The sequence below is a fragment of the Mercenaria mercenaria genome, chromosome 17 (genome assembly GCF_021730395.1).
Source record: "Mercenaria mercenaria strain notata chromosome 17, MADL_Memer_1, whole genome shotgun sequence".
Taxonomy (NCBI): Eukaryota; Metazoa; Mollusca; class Bivalvia; order Venerida; family Veneridae; genus Mercenaria; species Mercenaria mercenaria.
The window spans coordinates 67,837,276-67,860,052 of record NC_069377.1 but is presented as its reverse complement, the minus strand read 5'-3'; the positions used below and the strand labels follow the sequence as shown (position 1 = coordinate 67,860,052).

The following is a 22,777-nucleotide window of genomic DNA, read 5'->3' as shown; positions in this document are numbered from 1 at the left end:
AAATGTCTTAGAGAAACTGTGATGAAAGTTGACATGATTCGTTACTGTCAGGCCATTTAGGTATAAGGAAAACTAGTGATAGGGTATTAGGCGAATTTTACTGGCCAGGAGTAATGGCAGAGGTTAGGAGGTACTGTCAGTCATGTGTATTTGTCAACGTACTATAGCTAAGGGTAGAGTAAGTAAAGTTCCGTTGGGAAAAAATGCCTTTGATTGATACTCCTTTAAGAGAGTTGCTGTCGATATCGTTTGGTCCGATCAAACCTATGACTGATAGGAAAACAGGTACTTTTTGGGACTAGGTATATTAGCTCTAGATATCCAGAAGCTTATAGCACTACCTAGTATTGAAACTTTAGAGAGTAGCAGAGGCATTGGGAGATATGACAGTAGATTAGGAGTGCCAGAGGAAATGCTTACCCATTGTGGATCGCAGTTTTTCGTCAGACCTTATGGCAGAAGTTAGTAGGTTATTGTCATTAAGGCAGTTAACTACAACACCGTATCACCCCTTTTTGTAACGGTTTAGTAGAGAACTTTAACGGTAGTTTGAAGCAAATGTTGGGAAACGTATGTGTAGTGGAAAACCTAGAGATTGGGATAGGTATTTGAATGCTATGTTGTTTGGGTTACCGTGAAGTTCCGAAGAAAGTTTGGGATTTTCTCCCTTTGAGTTTCTTTACGGCAGAACAACCCTGGGCCGAAACTGTGCTAAGAGAGTTATGGGCTGGTAAGACGGGAATGATGAGGTTAAAACCACTTACCCGTTTGTTATGGATTTGCAAGAAAAAAATTGGGGATACGTGTAAGATAGCTCGCAACAGTTAGCAAAAGTAGTGCTAGATACAAGAAGTATTACAATGGAAGGCTAGAGTAGGAGGTTAGGGCAGGGAGTGAGGTACTTGTATTTTTTACCTACGAAACATAATAAGTTGTTGTTACATTGGAAGGTCCTTACGTAGTAGTAGAGGTAGTAAATAGACTAGATTACAGGATAGATGTAGACGGAAAGTTGAAAACGTTTCATGCAAACATGCTGAAAAAGTACTGTGAAAGGAAGGATGATAGTAAACTATACCAGATAAGGGTATTTTAAGTAGGTTGGAGCAGCTATTGTAGAGGAGGAAACAGAGAGATTATGACCGATTAGATCCGAATGAAAGTAGTGATGAGTTTTCGAGTAGAGTAGAAAAGGGTATAGTTTTTGTGTCCTATAAAGCAGGGTACAGAAACGTACAAAGATGTGAGGTAAATCCAGAGTTACCAGTAGAATGTAAGCAGGAAGTAGTAGATTTTTAGAAAAATTTTTCAGATGTACTGACAGATATTCCTGGAAATACTAACTTTAGTTGAAAATGATATTTAGTTGTCAACTACAGATCCGATAAGAGTAAAGGTTATCCTATTCCCTTTTTTTTCGCAGACGTAGGGGAAAGAGGAAGTAGATAAAATGTTGGAGTTGGGGTAATCGAACCATCCAATGCTCCATTTTCCTCCCCATCGTCCTCATAAGGAAAAAAGATAAAAGTATAAGGTTCTGTATAGATTTTCGTCAGGTCAACAAACTGACGGTTTCGATGCTGAACCTATGCCAAACATGGAGGAAATGTTTTCCCAAAACTATCTAAGTATAGATATTTTCTAAACTAGACTTGAGCAAAGGTTACTGGAGGTTCCTTTTTCTGAAAAGGCAAAAACCCCTGACTGCTTTTGAAACCCCGAAAGGGTTTTTTCCAGTTCCGTAAGATGCCCTTTGGTTAGTTAACGCACCCGCACGTTTTGTAGACTGATGCGGAAGGTTTGAAGGACCTAGGGCACTCAGATAGCTTCATAGATGATATCCTGGTGTATACAATCACATGGCCAGAACATGTGTAGCCCTTACTGAGTTGTTAACCCGACTAAGAGAGGCTAAGTTAACAGCAAAACCGACTAAGGGGTTTTATAGGTTTTCAGAAGTTAGATGTTTAGGGCACCCTGATGGAGATGTTCAGACCCTTGAACCAGTTCCCAAAAAAGGTAAGGCATACAGGATGCCGAAAGACCGAAAACCAAGAAAGGGAATACGTCATTTTTTAGGTGTAGTTGGATTTTTTCAGAAGTTTATCCAAATTTTTGCAGCCATTGCAGTTCCACTCACAGATTTGACGAAAAAGGGTCACCCAAAACTTATAGAGTGGGGTGAAAGTCAAGGGAAAAAGGGTTTTCAGACTTTGAAGGCTAGCTTAATGGGTCCGCCTATTTTGAAGTTGCCAGATTTAGATCAGACTTTTATATTGAGAGTAGATGCTTCATTTAGGTTAGGCTCAGTATTGCTTCAGGAAAATGATGGAGAGAAATTACCTGTAGCGTATTTCTAGTGAAAATTGCTACCTAGGGAGCAAAAGTACTCAGTGAAAAGAGAAGGAGTGTTTAGCGATAGTAGGGCAGTAGCTAAGTTTCACCGGTATTTGTTCGGTAAAGACTTTGTATTAGAGACAGATCATCAGCCCGCTCACTTTTGAATAAAGCGAACTTAGCAATTCCAGGCTGATGAGATGGGCATTGGCATTGCAGCCATATAGGATCGTATTAGAGCAATTCCTGGTAGAGAAAATGTAGGCGCAGATTATTTGGTAGGTGTAGACAGGTGGCTATATTATATGGTGTACAGATAGTGACAGTGTGTGTTTTTTTTTTGTGTTTGCTATTTTCAGTATGGGCATTTTGCCTTTCAATTAAGAAATTTTGAATTTTCTTTTTAAGGGGGGGCGTGTGTCACAAATTGACATACGGGCCTTAATTTATCTGTAGTGTAAATGCAGGTATTGCATCAATCTTTTTTTTAAATTTTTGAGTTATTGAGGTAAATGTCAGATTTCACGCATGAAATACCTCTCATGTTTTTCTGTATTTCATAATTAAATTTCCATGTAAAATTTTATTAAATTCTGTTCAGTAATAAGAAAGTTGATATTTTATAACTTCAGTAATTTATGTTTTTATCCCCAAAACCCCTATAATGGGCCTCAAATTGTCAATTTAAATTCGCGCCAAAGTAGTTAGATTCCCGCTATATCGTGAATCCCGTAAATGACAATAGTCGGAGTCCACGGCTTAGCCCTGGGAAACCCATGAAATTTTGTACTTGGGGGACATTACCCTTTAAATAGACTGGATAGATATGCCTTGCGCACACCACCTTACGACTTTATAGACGATCTATGTCTGAATTATTTTCTTGCTAGAAATTTGCTCGATCGAGGTAAGAAATTTATTTGTTAGACTTTTGTATGATTTTTGCATTACGATTTCTTTTGGGTAAATTTTTGTTCATCTACAGAATTCTGTAACATTATTTTCGGCATATGATTTTAGCTATTTCGGTATGTCAGGATGATTTATTAAATTTTTTTAGACTTTTGTCAATTATTTCGAAAGAGAATCTAAAAAGTTTCGTTTATATAAGATGTAAAATTTGTACTGAAATTTGTAACATTTATATTTATAAAGTACTTTGTTTCAAAAACTTATGTCAAACATTTTGTTAATTATGGAACGCCATTACTGCATTGTATTGTTATGTATAAATCTATATGGCAAGTCTAGTACCATGTATGTAATATATTATTGTAATTTGTAATTGTGTGCCAGTCTATAGCACATCTAATTAATGTCCGTTGTAGTGTATGGCATTAGATATTATATGGATGCCAACTATGATATAACGTTTGATTTATATTGAATTTTGTTAATTTGTAGTTGTAAATAATAGCTGCGTTTTGTATAAGTAAACACGTATTATTTATGGGAGCCTACGGAGGTATTGTTGTACCCAAAGGAGCAGTTTTATGCCCTGACTTATTTGTTTTGCTATGGTGCTTCCATATGTTTATATTTTTAGCTTCTTCCCAAAGACGATTTTACCTGGTGATGTCATAACCCGGAAATACAATGCCGAGGTTCATTGTCTTCACTCGCCTGGATGTGATATTCCCAGCGCAGAGCTTTCGTCCCATGGTTGTGCCGTAAACCGCAAAGACGATGATTTTTGTTATCCTCTGAGTCAGCTCAGGGATGCAATCACCTACCCCATAGGGAGCCAAACGGAATCAACGTATTCACGGTTTAAAGGGACTGAATTCAGAAAGCTACGTTTTGTTTGTGCTACTTAAAGTTCACAATTACATTAAAGACCTGTGTCACGTCAGATTAGAATGGACTATAAGAACTTTTGTATCTTTGAGATAAATGAACTTTCTTTTTTTTTCTTTCTTATAATCATTTTTTTTTTTCTTTCATATCTATTCATTGTTAATAATCATCTTATGTAAATAAATTTGTAAATATTGTAAAGGGTGTTGATTTGTTTTGATGGTTACTGTCGCCGGTACGGCCTTTCCTGTCACAATGATTTCTTTTGAAATGTAAGAATATGTTACATGTTGCCATGACAACCTGATATTTTTTTGGATTTGCATACTCGTGTTTCGAAACAAATTCAGATAGACTAAAGAAGCTAATAAGATTTTTTAGTCTACTATTGGTTGAAAACCAGTTTCGGGGAATACAGGAATGCACTTTACTGCCTGTCCATCAATCTGTCCATCCGTCCTCAATTTTGTGTCCGGTCCATAACTCTGTCATTCATCAAGGGATTTTAATGTTACTAGGCACAAATGTTTCCCATGATGTCCCACTTGAAAGTCAAATGTCAACAGGGCTTTTTTCCTGTCTGGTCCATATTTAGGCCATCCATAAAGAGATTTTAGTGTTACTGGGCACAGATGTACCCCATAATAAGACGATGTGTAATGCACAACATTCACACCCTAGCTCAAAAGCCAAGTTCACTCTTTGGAGGGCAAAGTTCAATAGCTTTTTTCTTTCCTGTATGGTCAATAACTGTCATCCATGAAGTGATTTTAATATAACTTGCATAAATGATTTCCATAATGAGATAATGTGTCTTATGCAACCCCTTATACTTAATTCAAAGGTAAAAGTCACTGTCTACGGTCAAACGTCAATAGGATTTTTTACTTTGTGGTCAATAACTCTGTCATCAATTAAGGGATTTTAATATTATTTCACACAAATGATCCTCATAATGAGACAATGTGTCATGTAGAGCCAACACCCAGACCCTTAGCTTAAAGTCAAGGTCAGACCTGAAGGTCAAAAGTCAACATTGATCTTTTCCTGTACCGTCAGTTAAATATTTTTATATAAGCTCCTGTGTCATACGGACCCAATTATAAGAAAATGTTGGTGTATTTTCTTCAGCATTACTTCCCTTAAATATGAAGATTTCTTACATTTTTTCTTTTATGTTTCCACCAGTTTCATAATGAAATGTTATCAAATTTTAAATTAGATACCTTTTTTTTATTATTTATGATATTATAAAAAAATCAAACAAATGTAGATTTTTGTATATGCAAGTTTTTATCCAAAAATTGTGTTTATTAGCCTTGATTGTCAAAATTCATCGGTAGATGATCCCTTTTGTAAGATGTCAGTAGGTTAAATGCCAAGGTCACAGTGACACTAAGACCAAAAATGTTTATTATAAAAAGCTGAAGAAAAAAGTGGTTTGGGGTATATAAGCTTGAGAACACTTTGACACGTGGTCATCAAGCTTAATAGCATGAATGCCTATGTTCTGTAGAAGACCGCTATAGCGTTATGGCACATAGGTCAAAGTTCAAATTCAAACCATATAGAACAATGTAAGTTTCATGCTCAGTCACCACTGAAAGGCTATCATGAAAGGCATATAAGTTTGTCTTTTTCTTCTGTTTCCATGGCAATGAGTCTGGACAGCTTTTAAATTGGTCCTCTTCGGAAATGTGCAGCTTCTATTTTTTCCATTGTATAGAGGATATCTGTTTGTTTCAGTGAAATATCAATTTTATTTCACAAGTGAGCATCAAAAACTGATATTTTCACGAGTGACTTTTTTGGTGATCACGAGTGAAATAAAATTGATATTTCACTGACACAAACAAATTTTCTTTTTATTTCATGTGTAAAACTCTACTTTTGTTGCGTAATTTATAAAATGTCGAAAATCGCGGGAAAGATCCACAAATGACGTCATTTTAACAACGTCATCGTCTTTATGGTCCCTGGTATTCATAACGCTCGGTATACAATTTGACTTCAATCGCGAAGGAGGACCGGAACTAGTTCGGCAAAAACAGTGAAAATAAAATGATAATCTACTGTTCCAAAACTGTGGATTATCAGTTTTATTTCACTGAGAAAACTCTATAATTCACTGGAAAACATAAATATAAAATAGTTCTTTAACCTTTGAAATAGAAGAATGATATGAGATGATAAAGTTCATTCTACAGTTTTACTTTTGTTGCCATGGCAATGAAATAATTTTAAACCTTTTTCGCAAGCAAAACAAAGTGAGTGAAATTAATATTATCACAGCTAATTGTTTGAGCTTTTTAAGTGGTGACATCAAACGAAGAAAACTTACTTATCCTAAACATAATTTAACCAGTTACCAAACGACCAGTTTACCATGGCAACTTGAAGATAATTCTCTGCTTTCTTTACAAGAACATTATTGTTATTAATTACAACACTGATCAAGCCTTAAACGTCAAAAAATAAAAAATATTAATGCCAAAACATGCCAAAAAATAAAAATATTCTACATTTTAGCCCTGTTGCCACGGCAACCAACAGTAAAGTACAAGTTTTATATTCAGAAATATACTAGGTCAAGATTGTACCTCTGCACATGATTTTATATCATACTTTGAAACGCTAACAAAACTAAAAAATAAAATATTGTTTTCAAGGAAAGTTTAGTCTCAGGATTCCAAAGAATATTTTCCCATACAGTAGTCAGGACCGTTTCTATGGCAATTCTTTCATCAGTGTATGCATTTCTAATAGCTTGATATTTAAGTATAACCCCCCTTCCCCCCCCCCCCCCCCCCAGATACGCTAATGCTTTCTTTCACATAGCACATCGCAGAACATAAGATTTTCCATAAACAATTGTCTTTGCAGATTATTAATATTATTATTGGTATGTAGAATCTACATGCATTTTGGTAAAAATGGCATACACTTTGGCATATACATTCATTCATTTATACAGGACATTTCTTCGTATACACAACAAATATTTGCACGAAATTACATATTTCTTTTTTTTTTTTTTTGCGAAGATCCGCATTTTCTGTACTGGATAAGACTTTGGATATATAAAATAATCGTTTGAAGCTTAGGGGCCTATAAATTTGCAATACGGAAGTTAACCCAAATCATTCGAAACGATTTAGTTACATTTCATGCAAATGAACACCTGATGTTATCCGAACTTAACAGAAGATTTGTACGGCAGGTATTTTCAACAATTCTAACATGAGAAATGTACGTGGTACTTTAATATACTAGACTGCGTTCTTTTAGTGATGCCCGCTTTCAGAGATGATAATTCAAAATTTGAATTTTCCTGCCTGCAAAACTTTGTGTCCTTCTCAGAAAGTAAATGACAACATATAACATAGGGGAAACAACCGTTATCGGAAAATTTTCAGGTATAATCGGCAAGTGGCTCAGTTATCCAGGTGGGTCAGTTACCCGACTTCACTGTTTGCCTTGTTTTCGGTGCTTCCAAGGGATCTACTTTTCAGATTTTATTTATCTTACTTCCGATCGTACTGAAATGGCGTCTTTTTTAACTTTTGGATCTAATGTAGGGATAATACACGTTTTTTTTGTGTATTAACGTCTGCAGAAGCCCGCGCATAAGACTTGATGATGATTTGAAGAAATAGTCACGAAAACAAAATGAAAATTCTAAAAACTAAATTTCTGGTTAAACATTTTATTTTCCACATGCTCCGTCATATATCTTCTCAACAAAATCAAATGAATAGTAGCAATGCATTTTATGTATAATGTATGCAGTTTTTTCCCAGTTCTTGATAAAGCTGTAAAGTCATCTTTGTTTTTTTTTCTATTTTCAAGATCTGAAATCTCCGAAGAAAAGTGTTATTATTTTGCGACGTGTCTATGTTAAGTGGCAAGGTATAGATAATACAGTGACATAGACGAGGTTAAACATAATTAAAAAGAGAAATATGCCTCCCCAAAGACCACCAAAATATGGACATCTGATTATCGTTGTCCATCGCTGTGGATTTAGGATAACAAAGGAGTTATTTCTGAAAAGGGTTCGAGACATTACACCAGAAGGTCATGACCCATTTCCTTGGACTGTCGATCATTTCCTTTATAGAAACAGAGAGAAGATTCTCGAGAAAAAAATTGGAAAAGTACTAAAACTTAAATTATTCCCTGGATATTCTAAGTCGACAAACATAGAGAATTGGGATTTGAACACGTTTTGCTTTCTTCTGGTCCACTTTTGTGGGTTGGAAAAACGTGTCCGGCAAGACATAGATTTCTTGAGGAAAATAAGAAACACGCTGGTTCATTTAGGAGATGGTGACATCGATGATCAGAAGTACAAAACATACATTGACAGAATCAAAGGTATTACAAGCCGGTGTTCAACCGAGTTAAAAAATCCTGAACTGGAGGTGGAACTGGAAAACGTTATAAAAGAAATGGAGAATGTACAATTGGCTGATGTTGAAGAAGGAGAAGAGAAATTAAAAGAATGGTTCTTTGATGAAAGAAAATATCGCGTTTGGATAGAAATCACAAAAGGTAATACCAGCTCATCTATTGCTGTTTCATGTACAAATATGTAAAATCCACTTTTCTCCTTACTTATCGCTCAACAATTAATAGCGCAAAAACATTTTTATTTTTTAATCGGATCATTTTTCAATCAAGAAAATAGACTGTTTGACGACGAATCTGGTAATGTTCATGTTTCTAACGTCACTAACACGCTCTTTAACGCAGTGCGTGACTGTCATTAGGTTTCGGAAACAGGGTTTTGATTGACATTAGTGCTAGAAAACAGTGACTGACATAAGAGTTCACCCAGCTATTTCCGTTTGTTGCTTTATGATTAGAGTTAGATTTTGTATTGAAACAGAGGACAGATTGTACATAGACTTCTTGAAATTTAATTTAATAAGAGATCAACAACTGCTTGCAATGAAAACTTTGTTAAAAAGAAACCGGAAGGCGTTTAATATTACTACAATCACTTTATATGGATATCATTTTTAAAATAATGTATAATCCGTTTTAGCTCTTGTGTTACGTCTAAGGGTAACAATTGTTTGTTACTTAAAATACTACAGGTAACAGAAAAACAAACCAGAAACTATTAATAATAACAAAATATATTTAGAAAAATAACAATTCAAATACCTTAATAAAGTTAATTAGCCATTAAGTCAAATTATTCTAATATGCAAGAATAGTCCAAATCATGTCCTTGACAAATTCCAAATTTCATCCAGAGTATAAATCCTCTCTTTGAAAACATTTTTACTCCACAATGTTGATGTACTCGTATATCCGTCAAATGTTAGATGTCCAAACTTGTAATATTATGTCATTAATAAATACAGCAAAGCTTTTCAATAAGATCCTACTTTAGGTTCTACCTAAATTAAAGCATCATGGAATGTTCCAGCCCAAGAATAGAAAGAAGATTCTGCAAAAATCCAGAATAACTGAGACTTATTTTTATAAAAAAGAGGTTATGACCCAACGTTTTTGAGACACACCACATGTTGAGTGTTCAAGCCTTTTACAGTTGGGCGCTACGCTTTCCTCTTTGATTGTGTCTGATTTCTATCTTCGGACCTGTTTTGTCGGGCCCTTAAGGGTGTTTCTCTTGATGCTCTGTCTTCTGCAAAGGCATTGAGTACATGCGTTTTTGGTTCTTAAGATTTGATTTTTATATAAATTTACAAGAGCATTTTTGTGTTGTACATGCTATTCCCTCTGTTGCCATTGCGTGGGTTAGCGATTCACCTGGCGGGGAATACTTTTATTTACACTGTCACTTGACTTTGGAACATGGAGTGATGGTTAGGTGCGCACCATAAACGGGTTTAAGTTCCCCAGTGGTGTTTTTGCCACTGACCGTTCTAGGCGATGCCTCACTGTGTTTCTTTATTTGTTCTATTGACATACATAATGTCTCAAAACTAGGTCAGGCTTAAGTTTACTTTAAACAATGAGTCATTAATATAAAACAACAACAACAAAATAAAGCATAAAGGGGAACGATATGCACATAGCACCTGAAATAAATATAACTTTTTATCTCCTTTTATCGATAGATTCAGTTAAATGAAACTAACAATTCAGATATCATTGTATGTTAATTATTTTTCAGAAACAGTTGATGAACTAATGACAGAATTGCAAGACATTCAAGAGAGATTAGAAGCAAATGGAAAGCCGACAAAAATTGATATCCGTAATCTATTTATTCTATTTTATAGCCTACTAAATGATACTATATTTATCTGATACGATTCATAATGTGAAATAAGAATGCAGAGTTCACACATCGTAATAAATTCAGTGTCACGTGACATGCAAAGTAACGCCATGGGCCGGCACTATGTAGGTATGGACCGGTACAATACAGGTATGGATCGGCAAAAGGTAGGTATTGGTTGGCACAATATTGGTATGGGTCGGCAAAATGTCGTCAGAAGGTATTCAATCGTTCCCATGGTAATTCAAAATTACGAAACATGTGCAGTGTACATCATTCTAGTCAGCTGGATACTTTTAATGATGATAACAGTACAAACTAAACAGTTTTATACACTGATATGTATAGGGGTTGTTACGTCAAAAGGTAACAATTGCTTGTTACAGTAAGTAAAAGTTACAGAAAAACAAATCAGCAACTATTAACAATAACAAAATTTTATTCATAAAAGTGCCAATTCAGATACCTTTAAAATGTCAAATAGCCGTAAAATTCAATCTCATGTGTAAAAATAGTCCAAATCCTGCCCTGGTCAAATTTAAGTCCAAGGAGTAATAATTCCAAATTATTCACAAATCAAAACTATATCTAAGTATGTCGAAAGATAATAAATCCTCTCTTCAAAGAGAACTTTTTAAATATACAATTTTAATGTAAATCCTTCAAATGTTAAATATCCAAACTTGTAATACTTTGTTATTAAGAAATACAGGGAAGTTTTAAATAATATCTTTAACTGAAGGTTCTGCCCTGTTGTCAGTCAGCTCTCTATTTAATGCATAATAGAAGGTTCCAGAACTTTCATGTAACACTTAGAATAAAAAGAACATTCTAGAAAAACCAAGAACAATCCAGACTTTAAAAATAATTGTTACATCCTGTTTATCAGTATTGTGGTAGAACATTCTGGAATACAATAGAATATGAAAACTTATTTACATGTTGCCTCAAAACTAGGTCAATAAACAATGACTCATCAATAAAGTAAAACCTAAAAGGAATGACATATACATGACAGGGTCTATGCTGTACCATGAGTTACTAATCATTGACATAATATGTTTGAAGAGGCCAGCTAAAGTGATTTGTTTTACTGATAACAGACTTTCTTCACATGGCATAGACTTTGCAGCAACTGAACTGAATTGAACTTTTCACTGTATTTGCAGCTTTTTCGATTGCAATACGTTTTAAAGGTCCGGGAGAGGAATTAGAGGCTTTTTCAGCGGCACATCAAGGGAGTGTATCAGGGATACTTCAAACAAGCATAAGATTATGTATTGAGAAAATTAAGGGCGATGTTCGTCAAATGGGCCCAGAAGTCGAAAATGACAGTACAGGTTCAATTATGTTCAAGTTTACATGCTTTTCCGTGACGTCTTTGATTTATCTGGTAGACTACTTTAGTGGTCCAATCCTTCAGAGACGTCTGCAAGACATCACAGAAGCTCTCGAGGATATTGTAGATGACATAGTGACTATACAGATATGTGTAACACCGGAGAACTATGGGGAAATCATCAAGAAACTGGGTAACTTTTAATTGTTTATACTGTTATAAACAAAAGAAATTGTACCTTGTAATTCAAAAGATACAGAAACGGTTGAAAACGGCAGTGGCTAACCATTTGCCCATATCAGTATTACTTTTAATGTTACATGTTATTCTATTACTAGTTTTCTCTGCTAATCACAGATTCGCATTTGCACTATGGGACAGTTCAATGTAATTCAATATTGGATACAATATATTTAGTATTGAATGATTAAACAACTTGGTTCGAATCTCCTAAAGATTGAACACCACTAAATCAGGCTATTCTTTTTTTCGTATTCAATCTACTTACTTGGTAACGTTACTTCAACATTTTCTAAAAACTCAGAGTTTCATAGATTTGTATTTCCATCAAGAATTATATCTCTGATACAGAAAAGGTGAACGAAGAAAGGTGTAAGCTTTAATGTAAGACAGTTTCGATTCGTTAAATGATCTTTCTTTAAGTGTTTCTTATTTAGGTACTTTGCTTTTCAAAATGATGCAATATATTGAAATACATTGTATGTTATAGATCATGATTATGGTGATCCTTGAAATTAAGTAATTTTGCTTCCTTCAGTGTCACTGCCTCCATTTTTATCTGGCATGTGATAGGACCAGAAAGGTACAAGTACATATTAGGAGAGAAGATAATTGAACGTTGTTCTGTACAATACGAGATACATCTAGAATTGTACGAATCCGAAAAATATTTTGGATTCGTCCAAAACTATCTTGTGCAGAGCAATGCTGTATAACCTAATAATATTACTCTGCTGAAAGTTAAAAGATCTGTACAATGTTTAACCAGTTATAATGTGTGGTAAGGTTTGAATATAAAGTGGACACAGCGGGCCATACTACGCAAAAACGAGTTCGATTCTCCGTTCTTTCAACTTCTAGAAAAAATTCTTAGTATAAAAAATAGAACCACGTTCTGCATTCAAGGTTGCTAAGCGGTTTTAGGGATATTGCACCTTTCATTACTTCTCATGAACAGAGCGAGTCAAACCGAGCCTGCTTTAAGTTTGCTCGGTTGCGTTCCGTGTTTCAAAAAGGTCGTCTTGTAGATGTTATTACGCCTTGCATACAAAGAGCCAAGACAGCTCCTTGAAGTGGAGTGCCGATGCACCGGTTCGGAAACCGATGTCGAAAATATTAACTTAGATACGCTATACAGTTTGAGAACAAGAGACAACCCATAAAATATATCTACTTTTATCTGGGTATTTCAGATAAAGATTTCGCCCCAGCAGACGACGTTACACCGCAGGTGAAAAGAAGAAAGCTTAGAAGAAAGGTATGGATGACGGCAAATCAGTTTTCAAACCATTAATGACATCATTTTAAATTAATGAAATTTGCACCAGTCATCTCTATAATGAGACGAGTTTAGGCGAGAAATATTTTGTGGTTTATTGGTGCAGATGTTGAGTTCAGCTCAACCTGGGGCTGCAGTACATGGACAGTAGCAAACTCCAACGCAGTGATCTCCCTTGCCGCTTCGCTAATGAGCGAAGCGGCAAGGGAGATCACTGCGTTGGGGTTTGAGACAGAAGCACGTATTTCTCAGCTACCGTCCGTGATCAGGCTAAATCAAACACAACCTGCAACTTTTTCATTTTTGTTGTGTTGGACGACCTGTGGGTTTCCACTTTTTCTATCGTATATATAAATACATATTCGTTTGTGTATGTCCCTGAAAGTGCACCTTTAAAGAAATTTATCATTGTTGTATGTAGTCTATTTCTTTGTTATGTACAATGTATATCATAAGAAAACTTCTGTCTTTCATTGCCGAAGCAGGTATTCAACGATCCGTTATACGGCCAGATAGAATTACATCCATTGTGCGTTAAGATTATTGATACACCACAGTTCCAGAGACTGAGGTACATTAAACAGCTAGAGACCTGTTACTTAGTCTACCCTGGTGCGAGTCATAACCGGTTCGAACATTCAATTGGGTAAGTAACGTTTGCTTGAATTAGAGCACTCAATCAATCAAACGTTTCATTATTGGTAACATTGTTGTTTTTTTTTTTTTGTTTGTTTTAAGTGTTCTTTTTTACTTGTTTTTTTGCATATTAACATGAATATCAATATGTTAGATAGTTAAATAAAAGATTTAGTCTTTTCCCTTTCAAAAGATTATTTATACAGTTGTGATAGTATATAAACAAGAAAAATCTCATATTTGAGAGTTACATGTTGTTTCCAACTTGTGTTTCAGCGTTTGTCACTTGGCTGGTAAATTTTTGAGAGTATTGAAAGAAGGCCAGCCAGAGTTAGATATCACAACAAAAGATATTCTGTGTGTAGAAATAGCCGCCCTCTGTCATGACCTAGGTAATATAGCGATTTTTACTCATTGCCAAAATCAAATTAAACGCTAACACGAATATTCATGTTGTTTCTATACGAGACAATTTATTCATTTGAATTGCAGTTGTATCATGTATATGTGTTTTGCATTTTCTCCCATTCTCTGATAAGATACAACCAGATATCTCTTTGATTACGTCATCAGATACTGCAGATAAGATATAATTAAGGCATACATACACTTAATAGGAAAATGGCGCGGAAAAAAATGACGGATACAAATAGTCCTCAGTTGTTTGTTTTTTTTTTGCTCTGTAGAACTATTTTCCTTATTTTCTTTGCAATTTTGTTTTTGCTAAAATCACATGGCAGATCTATGCTTAACATGTAGGTAGCAGTTTCATAATGAAATAACAACATGAGAGAATTTTACATGGAAACTTAGATCATACACCACTACAATTTGAGGTCTCATTTTAAAGCTGATTTTGCAGTTTGACTGGAAATATTTTTCTTGCATCAAACATGGGTCCTGATGTGTGCTGCGGCCATTGGAAATATGTAGATTTTACATAATAGAATAAAGAAGAACAGCTATTTAGTGTGTTGTAACCTTAATGTCAAGAAGGCGTAATAGAGTGCCATCTAGTGGAACGTCAATATTGCGCTTGACAACACCACGCAAAGTTTAAATGTCGTTGATCAAGCTGCAAAACATGCATACAAGCATTTTTACTCTGTTAATAAAGGGTTAGTTTCCAGTTCTCGAATGAATGCATGAGAAGCGTCTTTGATAGGAGCAGGTGAAGAACATTTATTCTCACTTTTTAGGTCAGGGGCCATTTTCTCATGTGTTTGAACACAAATTCATACCAACTGTTTATCCAGAAATCGTATGGAAGGTAATAAAATCATTTAATATAGGTCTGATTTAGACTTAAGAAGTGTATCTGTTCTCCTGAAAAATGACCGTATTTCGATGTTGTAATACTATCTTAAACATACTTTAAAAATCTCTTGAATTATTATTTTCCTTCAAAAGCTGTAATAATTAGATCTACGTCCCTGGCTTGCGCTTCTTAGTATATTCAGATTAATTACTTAAATTTGCAAATTCATTGCAGTAAAAAGTTTATAATATTCAAGAGATATATGCATAAAGAATCCATGTAGCATATGTTTGTTTACAAGCTGTCAAGATGTACAAAATTATGACTACTTTAGCATGAGAAGGCTTCTGTGAAGATGTTTGAATATTTGTTGCGTGATAACGGCGGTAAACTTCACGAGTACTTCCGACAGATGATACCAAGCTTTGAAGAAATGGATATAGAATTCATTAAAGAATTGATTGATGTCCCAGTTGACTTAGACGCAGAAGTAGGTATCACTAGGTGTACTTATTTCATACTGTCTAGGTTTTATCTTTTGACAGCTGGTCTTTTTCTTCTTTTGCGTCCTCTGCTTAGAAAGGATTCATATAGATTTGAACATATTTACAGTAGATGATATGTTTTACTTAGTGTTCAATCTGAAAAGTAGTGCCTTTGTTTCATACAAATATTACGCAAATGAAAAACGTATACTCAAAGCATTGCATGTTCATCCCCGATGTTTTTAAAAATGTAATACTAGTAACGTTTAAGGTTCAAGTATTTGACTGCAAGGAGGAGAGTTTAAATGAAAGTTCAATTTTCCAAGCATGTTATATGGAAGCAATAATCTGAATGATATTGGTTAAGGTTAATTATGTTGATTCTATTTACCGGTATTTAAGGTTTGGCCTCACAGAGGGAGAAACAAGAACAAGAGCTTTTTATACGAGGTACCTTCCTTTTCTTTACTTTTAAAAACTAACTTTACTGTTAAATGACTGAAAACAAATAAAGATCAATTTCAGCAGGAACTTAAACTGGTTGTCTTGATATTTATTCTTATTTTAGTTAATAAATCCAAATAAAGCTGACCAAGAGTTTCTCGCGGTAGCAGTCTTAACTATCACTTACACATATTTTCGTACCGGTGAAGTAGATCGTGTATAAGTTTTAAGAGAGGCGTATGTATTAAGTGGAGCATTATACATCATTCAACAACTGATGTTTATACAGGGTTCATGTAATTTACTATAATATTTTGATTTTTTAAAATTTAAATTTGATTTTTTATTTCCCCCCATATGGTGCCCTTCGTTCCGTTTCGTTTCGTTTCGTTCCGTTTCGCAAAGTACCAGTAGCCTGGATGAAGTATTTATAGATATTTATCAATTGACAAGCCGTTGATTATTTTCTGTAATCTTACAGGTAGTAGCTAACCGTGTGACCGGAATCGACGTTGACCGATGGGACTACCTTGCCCGGGACAGTTACATGCTGGGCATGAAAACAACTTTTGATCACAGTAGATTAATGCATCACGCTAGAGTACTTGTAGCGGAAGGAAGGAGACAAATCGGCTTCAGGGACAAGGTAATATGATCCGGAAATGTAGATGGAATGTCAACTTTGTATAATTTCCCAGTCATTTAGAGTCTAACATTCAAGTTATTTACGTTGAATGTTTACATTGCCTTTAGCACCGCCTTCCTATAATAAGGTGTTCCATATGTGCTGCAGGTAGTTATGTCTACTCAAAAGATCAAACAAAAAGTGTAAAATATATGACTACTGTATACGTGGATACATTCGCGTGTCAAAAAAGTTTGTGAATTGCCGAATCCAGGCGACCGAGCATAGGTACATCAGAGGTGTAATCACACGCACACGCTGTCACACTGAACCAGGTAAAGCTCCTAGATCATGAGTCCTCTTGGTTCGAACCAGGGAAGATAGTGTGGATCTTTATCCCGGTCTTGCTGCCGATGCTGAAAATGGCTTAACTGTTAACTGCATTCTGTAGAACATCTGGACCAACGTGACCACGAAGTTCACAAGTGTCACTATTCAGTTCACGAACTCCATGATAACAGGACGAAAGCTTTTTAAAATTCCAATGTTTTGTTTTCTGGTTTAACTATCTGAGTTTTGTTTTACTTTAATGTACCAATATCACAGAATAAAACAGGTTACAAACATTTTCTATAAATAATTTTCGTATTTACATTTAAAAATAACCTTTCTTGGTTTTCTTACGTGATTTTAGAAACGTTGTTTCACTGATAAATTTCCATAAAATTAGAACAATTCCAGTTAAGAATTTAAAGTCTGATTTTAGGCAGCCCAAGACTTGTATGATATGTTTTACACCCGGATGACTTTATACAGAAGAGCGTATCAACACAAGACACACAATATCATTGGAATGATGTAAATATTTTCTTTAAACCCTAATATGTAAATGCAGATCAACTGTACGGAGATTTTTATTTGATATAAGTTCAGATAATGATTAAGGAAAGAGTATTTTCAGGGTGTTAAACGCTTTTAAATTGTTAACAACCTATCCGCTTTACCCAAACTGTATTGGCAGATATTTGGACTTATTTTTATCTGTTGTAACATTAAGGAAAGAGTATTTTCAGGGTGTTAAACGCTTTTAAATTGTCAACAACCTATCCGCTTTCCCCAAACTGTTTTGGCAGATATTTGGACTTATTGTTATCTGATGTAACATGTCCCAGTTGCTCGAACATAGGGTCATTAGTTGTATATGATATTTCAATGTAAGCGGAAACAGTTTTCAGGGCATTAAATTAAGCAGTCCATGCAAATTAGTACAGTCACGCTCATATTTATATATTTTTAGGATACGTGATGCATTGCTTGCTGCTAACAACGAGATTTCTTTCGTCGGGGAAAAGGGTAAAATTAAATCAGTTATTTCCAAAGCTTAATACATTTGTTTGAAACATATCACAATGTCGTTATAATATAGGTACTTGTGATTTAGCTTTGGAATATATTATAAAGAGAAAGACTTCTTACGAAATACATAAAATTTAATCTTAATTATCACTGTGTGGTAAATACAAGGTAAGCTGTCCAGTATGGCCGCTCTAAACAAGAAACAAAGGAACATCATATTCATATAAGTCCTTGAAGATATTTTATACATCTTTTTCAAATTTGTTCATTAACCTTGATAATGTCCAAAGAAGTCCACTGGCATTGCGATTTGAATGATATTTAACATAAATATGTCTTTTTCTTTCATAGAAATTGCTTAATTCATGTCAGGAGCTTGAAAATGTTTCGTTTATATTGTTATTAAAATCAAACAATTATCTTGACATTATGGGTGTGAATATATTTGAAGAAAATATCTTTTATAAGGATGCATCAACTGTGGTATGTGCAAAACACCCAATTATTCAAAAGGAAACAAAACATTTTTATGAATGTATATACTTAAAGACGTTCAATGATAGACTCGAATGTTTTTTTCAGTATGAACTGTTAAATTTACTAGTGCTTATCAAACCGATGCTACTACTATTGCCATTTTGGAAGTCTATGATTGTTTGAAATGGAAATCTGATGACCTAAAAAAATCTTAAAATTGAAAACGGTTTGGTGCACAAGTTTCATGAGGCCAGGTTAAATTTATACACATCGACGCACACCTCACAAGTAATATTTGCGTTAGCGTATGCACAAAGAAACGATGTCTGTCAAGGGATCAGAAATACGTTAAGCGATAGATTGAATATTTAGTGGTGGCTCTACAGGGCTACTGGATGATGAGTTTACATTATCACCTTCCAATGTGTACTAAAAGGCTTACACTCCCCATTGGTGGTGTTCCTAATGACAATCCCGATGCGATTCCTAACTGCTTGTTTGTTTCTTCTACGATATCTATACGTTGGGGTTCTTTCCCAAGCATAGAGGTGAGATTTTCTCATCTAAAACACCAACAAAAGCAGTGGTAAACGCCATTCGTCATAGTTGGAAATTCAAACGTACAAGCGAATTACTTTACAGTATGATTAGGTGCATTAACTACATAATATTGTTAATCATGCATTGCGGCTAGATTATTTATAATTTGGCCCCATTAAAAATGTTGGACTTTGATTAAACTTAGCCTGGGTGTTCCTTGGGTGGTCTTTCTACCAAAGCTTCTCATACGGTTCCGCTTTGTTGCACATAGGGGCCACCTGAGCTAAAAATAACAAAAATAAAAAATCGAACGGCATCGCCTCATTAACCCGTGGTCCGATTTTAAATGATCTCACGCAAACGGTCCTTATGTAACTTTCTACAAAGATTGTTCAAATCACAAATATTCCGATTCGTCAAAAAACATGGCCGTAAGAGGGCGTAGTCACTTTCCCTGTATGTATATAGCGGAAACTTTAGAATCTTCTTGTGTGAAACTGTTAGCACGATTTAAAAATAATATTACACAAATGGTCCTTGTGTGACCCTCTGCCAAGTTTGTTATGTCAAAAAAACATGGCCACCAGAGGGTGTGGTATCTTTTCCCTATGTGTTTATAGAAGAACCTTAAAAGAACTTCTTGTTTGAAAATGCCGGCCTGATTTGAAAACAGTTTAACACAAATTGTTCTTGTGTGACGTTCTACAAAGATTGTTCAAATTATTCTGTTTCGTTAATAAACATGGCCGCCAGATGACATGGGCGGTTTTCCCTATATGATTATATATAAGAAACTTTGAAAATTTTCTCCTCTAAAGTCATAATATCTACAGCTTGATATTTGGCATGTGATATAAGGGTTTTTCTCTCTACCGCAATTGTTCAAAGTATTGCCCTAGGGTCAAAAATGGCCACGCGCCATATATACTACATGTAAATGCTTATATACAAGAAACTTGAAAGTCTTTTTCTCTGAAGCCATAATAGCTAGAACTTTGAAATTGGCATGTGACTTAAGGCAGTTTGACTGTCTACCGTAAGTGTTCAAATTATTGCTCTTTGTTCAAAAATGGCCAGACCCATGTGTTGGATATGTATATAACATAGCCACTTTGAATATCTTCTTCTCTGAATCCATAATTGCTAGAACCTTGGTATTCATTTAAACCCAATCTGTTATTGTACCATTACGTTATATAAACACATTTAAAGCCTTTTACACATGTGAGCACTTTAGGGTCAATGATACTTTTGTTTGGATTTTAAAATCATTTATCTCGTTGAAAAGGGGCAAATATCAGATTTGAAGAAAGACAACAAAGCTAGACTTTTCACGTGCCTTCTAACTAAAGAAAGCTAAATTAATGAATCTGTGACATAAATAATTTGCTAGCCAAAGAACTACATGTATATATACAAAAAAAAACGTCACGAAAATTGTGAAATCAAAAAAGGGCAAAACTTCGAGAGAAAAACTAGAGTTATCGAATCTGTGCATTGCATGTCAGATCAACACGATGAACGATTGTGTTTAGTTCCAATAAATTTCTAGCGGTTACTGATATAACAGCCTACATACAATATATAACCAAATCAGGATGTCAAAGCCGAAGGAAGGATATGTGAAAGAGCCCTGCGTATTCTTCAAGTTCCTGGAATTGCCCAAACCTAATTTGTATATAGGTGTTCCTTTACAACTGGTAAGGGAAAAGGCAAACAAACATTTTTAATAATAAACTTTAAAAAGAAGTTGTTTTAGATAAAGTCATCATCGACACTGACGGGTTGTGATCGAACCCCGGTTTTCAAAAACGAATGACTTGGATAATCTGCGCTGATTTGGCACGCAAACATACTTACATTCAATGTTTTAAAGGTCGTTTTGACCTATTTATAATGACATATAGTGCTCCATTTTAATAATATTCCTGGAAATGAATCCATTACATTCAGACACATCAGTAAAAAAACAATTACTCACTAGATTTTATGCTATCCTTATATAAGGCCATCCTGAAATAAAAAAAAATAGTGAAGGAAATAACCTTAGTATCGATCATGCGAATTTAGTTGCTATCCAAACTATTGACTGTTCCTTGATTACTCTATCCAAACCATACACACTTGGTACATGTGGTTGACTTCTGGTTGAATTTTGTAGCAAAATTACTAAATTTTCAAATGAGAGACCAATGACTTCATAGGCAAAACTGTTTTTTTCTTTCTTCTTAACCGTTTTGTACTGTTGGTGCAATTGTAACATTATCTAAAAGTTTCGTTTTCACTTCTTGTTTAACATAATCTGCACGTTTTATCACTTAATAATTTAAACTGGAATGCTTTTATCATTTATATCCAAACTATGCTTAGAATGATGTGTTAAAACGGTATAAAGTTTTATTAAATTGTGAAAAGCGATATTCTTATCTTTTTTGTTTGGGAAAAGCCATCTATTGGACAGTTTCAAAACACACGACTACCGGTGAAGCTACCATACAGTGAATATGTTGGAGTCTTTTGAAAGTATGCTTGTTAAAATGTTCAATTGTCAATCTTACATTGCTGAAAATACAGAGTTTATGGCATACATAATTTTGCAAATGTTACGCTTTAAGACAAACACATAAAAATATCATGATGATAATCTTAGTTTCAACAAGGTATTCAAACACTTTTATTGCATATTACAAAGCGAAAAACTACGGATATCCGACACCATCCACGACATGAAGTCATACACTCATCTGACGGACGATATTCTACAACAGATACAGCGATCCTCTGATGATGGTTTGACAACTTCCAGGGCAATAATAGACAGAATCGTTCAGAGGCAATTCTACAAATGCATCATTCAAACTCAGATTGATGTTAAACAGGTATGATTACATATATCGCGAATGACAGCATCATTTCTTAACTTGAGCACGTTTATTGTTAAGCTTAATCATAGGGATATTATATATTAAATCCCACTTTTAAACACATTCATTCATTATCCTCAGTAGTAACAAACTCTTTTTTATATTTACAGAAAGGTTGGATAGAGAAGACGGCCGTCCAAGAAAATTTGTTTAACAAGGTTAACCAAAAACTCGCTTATCCGACAGATTTATCAGAAATCCTGAAAATCGATGTGAGCTATTTTTATACACAAAACATTTCGATGGTTCTCTATATACGTAGAAACCCCTTTATAAGCATTTCCCTCCGGTTATTGAATACTATAAGATTCTTTCACTGGTTGTACCACCAATATACTGATTTAATGAATATATATATAATGTAAACTTTAAAAAAGCAACAAATCCACATTGTTTGTATTTAAGCGAATATATTAATATGGAAAACGTTTGACACATAGTGTTTTCCACTGATACGTATTTCTCAGACAAAAAAACCTACACCGTGTTATTTGATAATTTTCATTTCACTTTTTAAAACTTTTTTCACTCTAAGAAACCCAAATTTAAATATCCAATGTAGTGAATCACATTTTCTTTGATATTCTATTAAATAATTCCCAGCTTATTTTTTTATGATAAATTCACTAAATATGGAGTCTAGATAATATTTAGTAATCGTGATACAAAATCGACGGCCATGTTTGTTGTATGTGTTCTATTGTTTTAGGCTGTGACGTACAACGTAATATCCAATGAAAATGACGTTTTGTTAATTACTTAAGACATTTTTTGGAGACAG

The 22,777-nt window shown here is 34.6% G+C and overlaps 1 protein-coding gene across 2 annotated transcripts; it reads left to right on the top strand.

Annotated features, from left to right (window-relative positions):
* Window positions 1–7,948: 7,948 nt before the first annotated feature.
* LOC123536304 (uncharacterized) lies at window positions 7,949–22,315 on the top strand. Of its 2 annotated transcripts, XM_053528504.1 has the most exons (14): window positions 7,949–8,688; window positions 10,286–10,369; window positions 11,563–11,925; window positions 13,166–13,230; window positions 13,737–13,897; window positions 14,164–14,279; window positions 15,087–15,157; window positions 15,480–15,635; window positions 16,033–16,080; window positions 16,556–16,720; window positions 17,466–17,557; window positions 17,997–18,052; window positions 21,765–21,951; window positions 22,107–22,315. In XM_053528504.1, exons 1-13 carry the CDS (start codon window positions 8,097–8,099, stop codon window positions 21,800–21,802), a joined length of 2,007 nt encoding a protein of 668 aa, XP_053384479.1. In that variant the 5' UTR covers window positions 7,949–8,096; the 3' UTR covers window positions 21,803–21,951; window positions 22,107–22,315. The 2 variants fall into 2 exon arrangements, with proteins under 2 accessions (XP_053384479.1, XP_053384480.1); XM_053528505.1 differs by lacking the exons at window positions 21,765–21,951; window positions 22,107–22,315 and having other exon boundaries at window positions 17,997–21,746.
* Window positions 22,316–22,777: the final 462 nt, after the last annotated feature.

What these genes read in the sequence shown, in the direction of transcription:
- LOC123536304 (XM_053528504.1), top strand. Translation starts at nt 8,097, where the DNA reads ATGCCTCCCCAAAGACCACCAAAATATGGACATCTGATTATCGTTGTC. An exon ending in CGCCCTCTGTCATGACCTAG is followed by an intron (nt 14,280 to 15,086) that starts GTAATATAGCGA and finishes CTCACTTTTTAG; the next exon opens with GTCAGGGGCCATTTTCTCAT. An exon ending in CACAATATCATTGGAATGAT is followed by an intron (nt 17,558 to 17,996) that starts GTAAATATTTTC and finishes ATATATTTTTAG; the next exon opens with GATACGTGATGCATTGCTTG.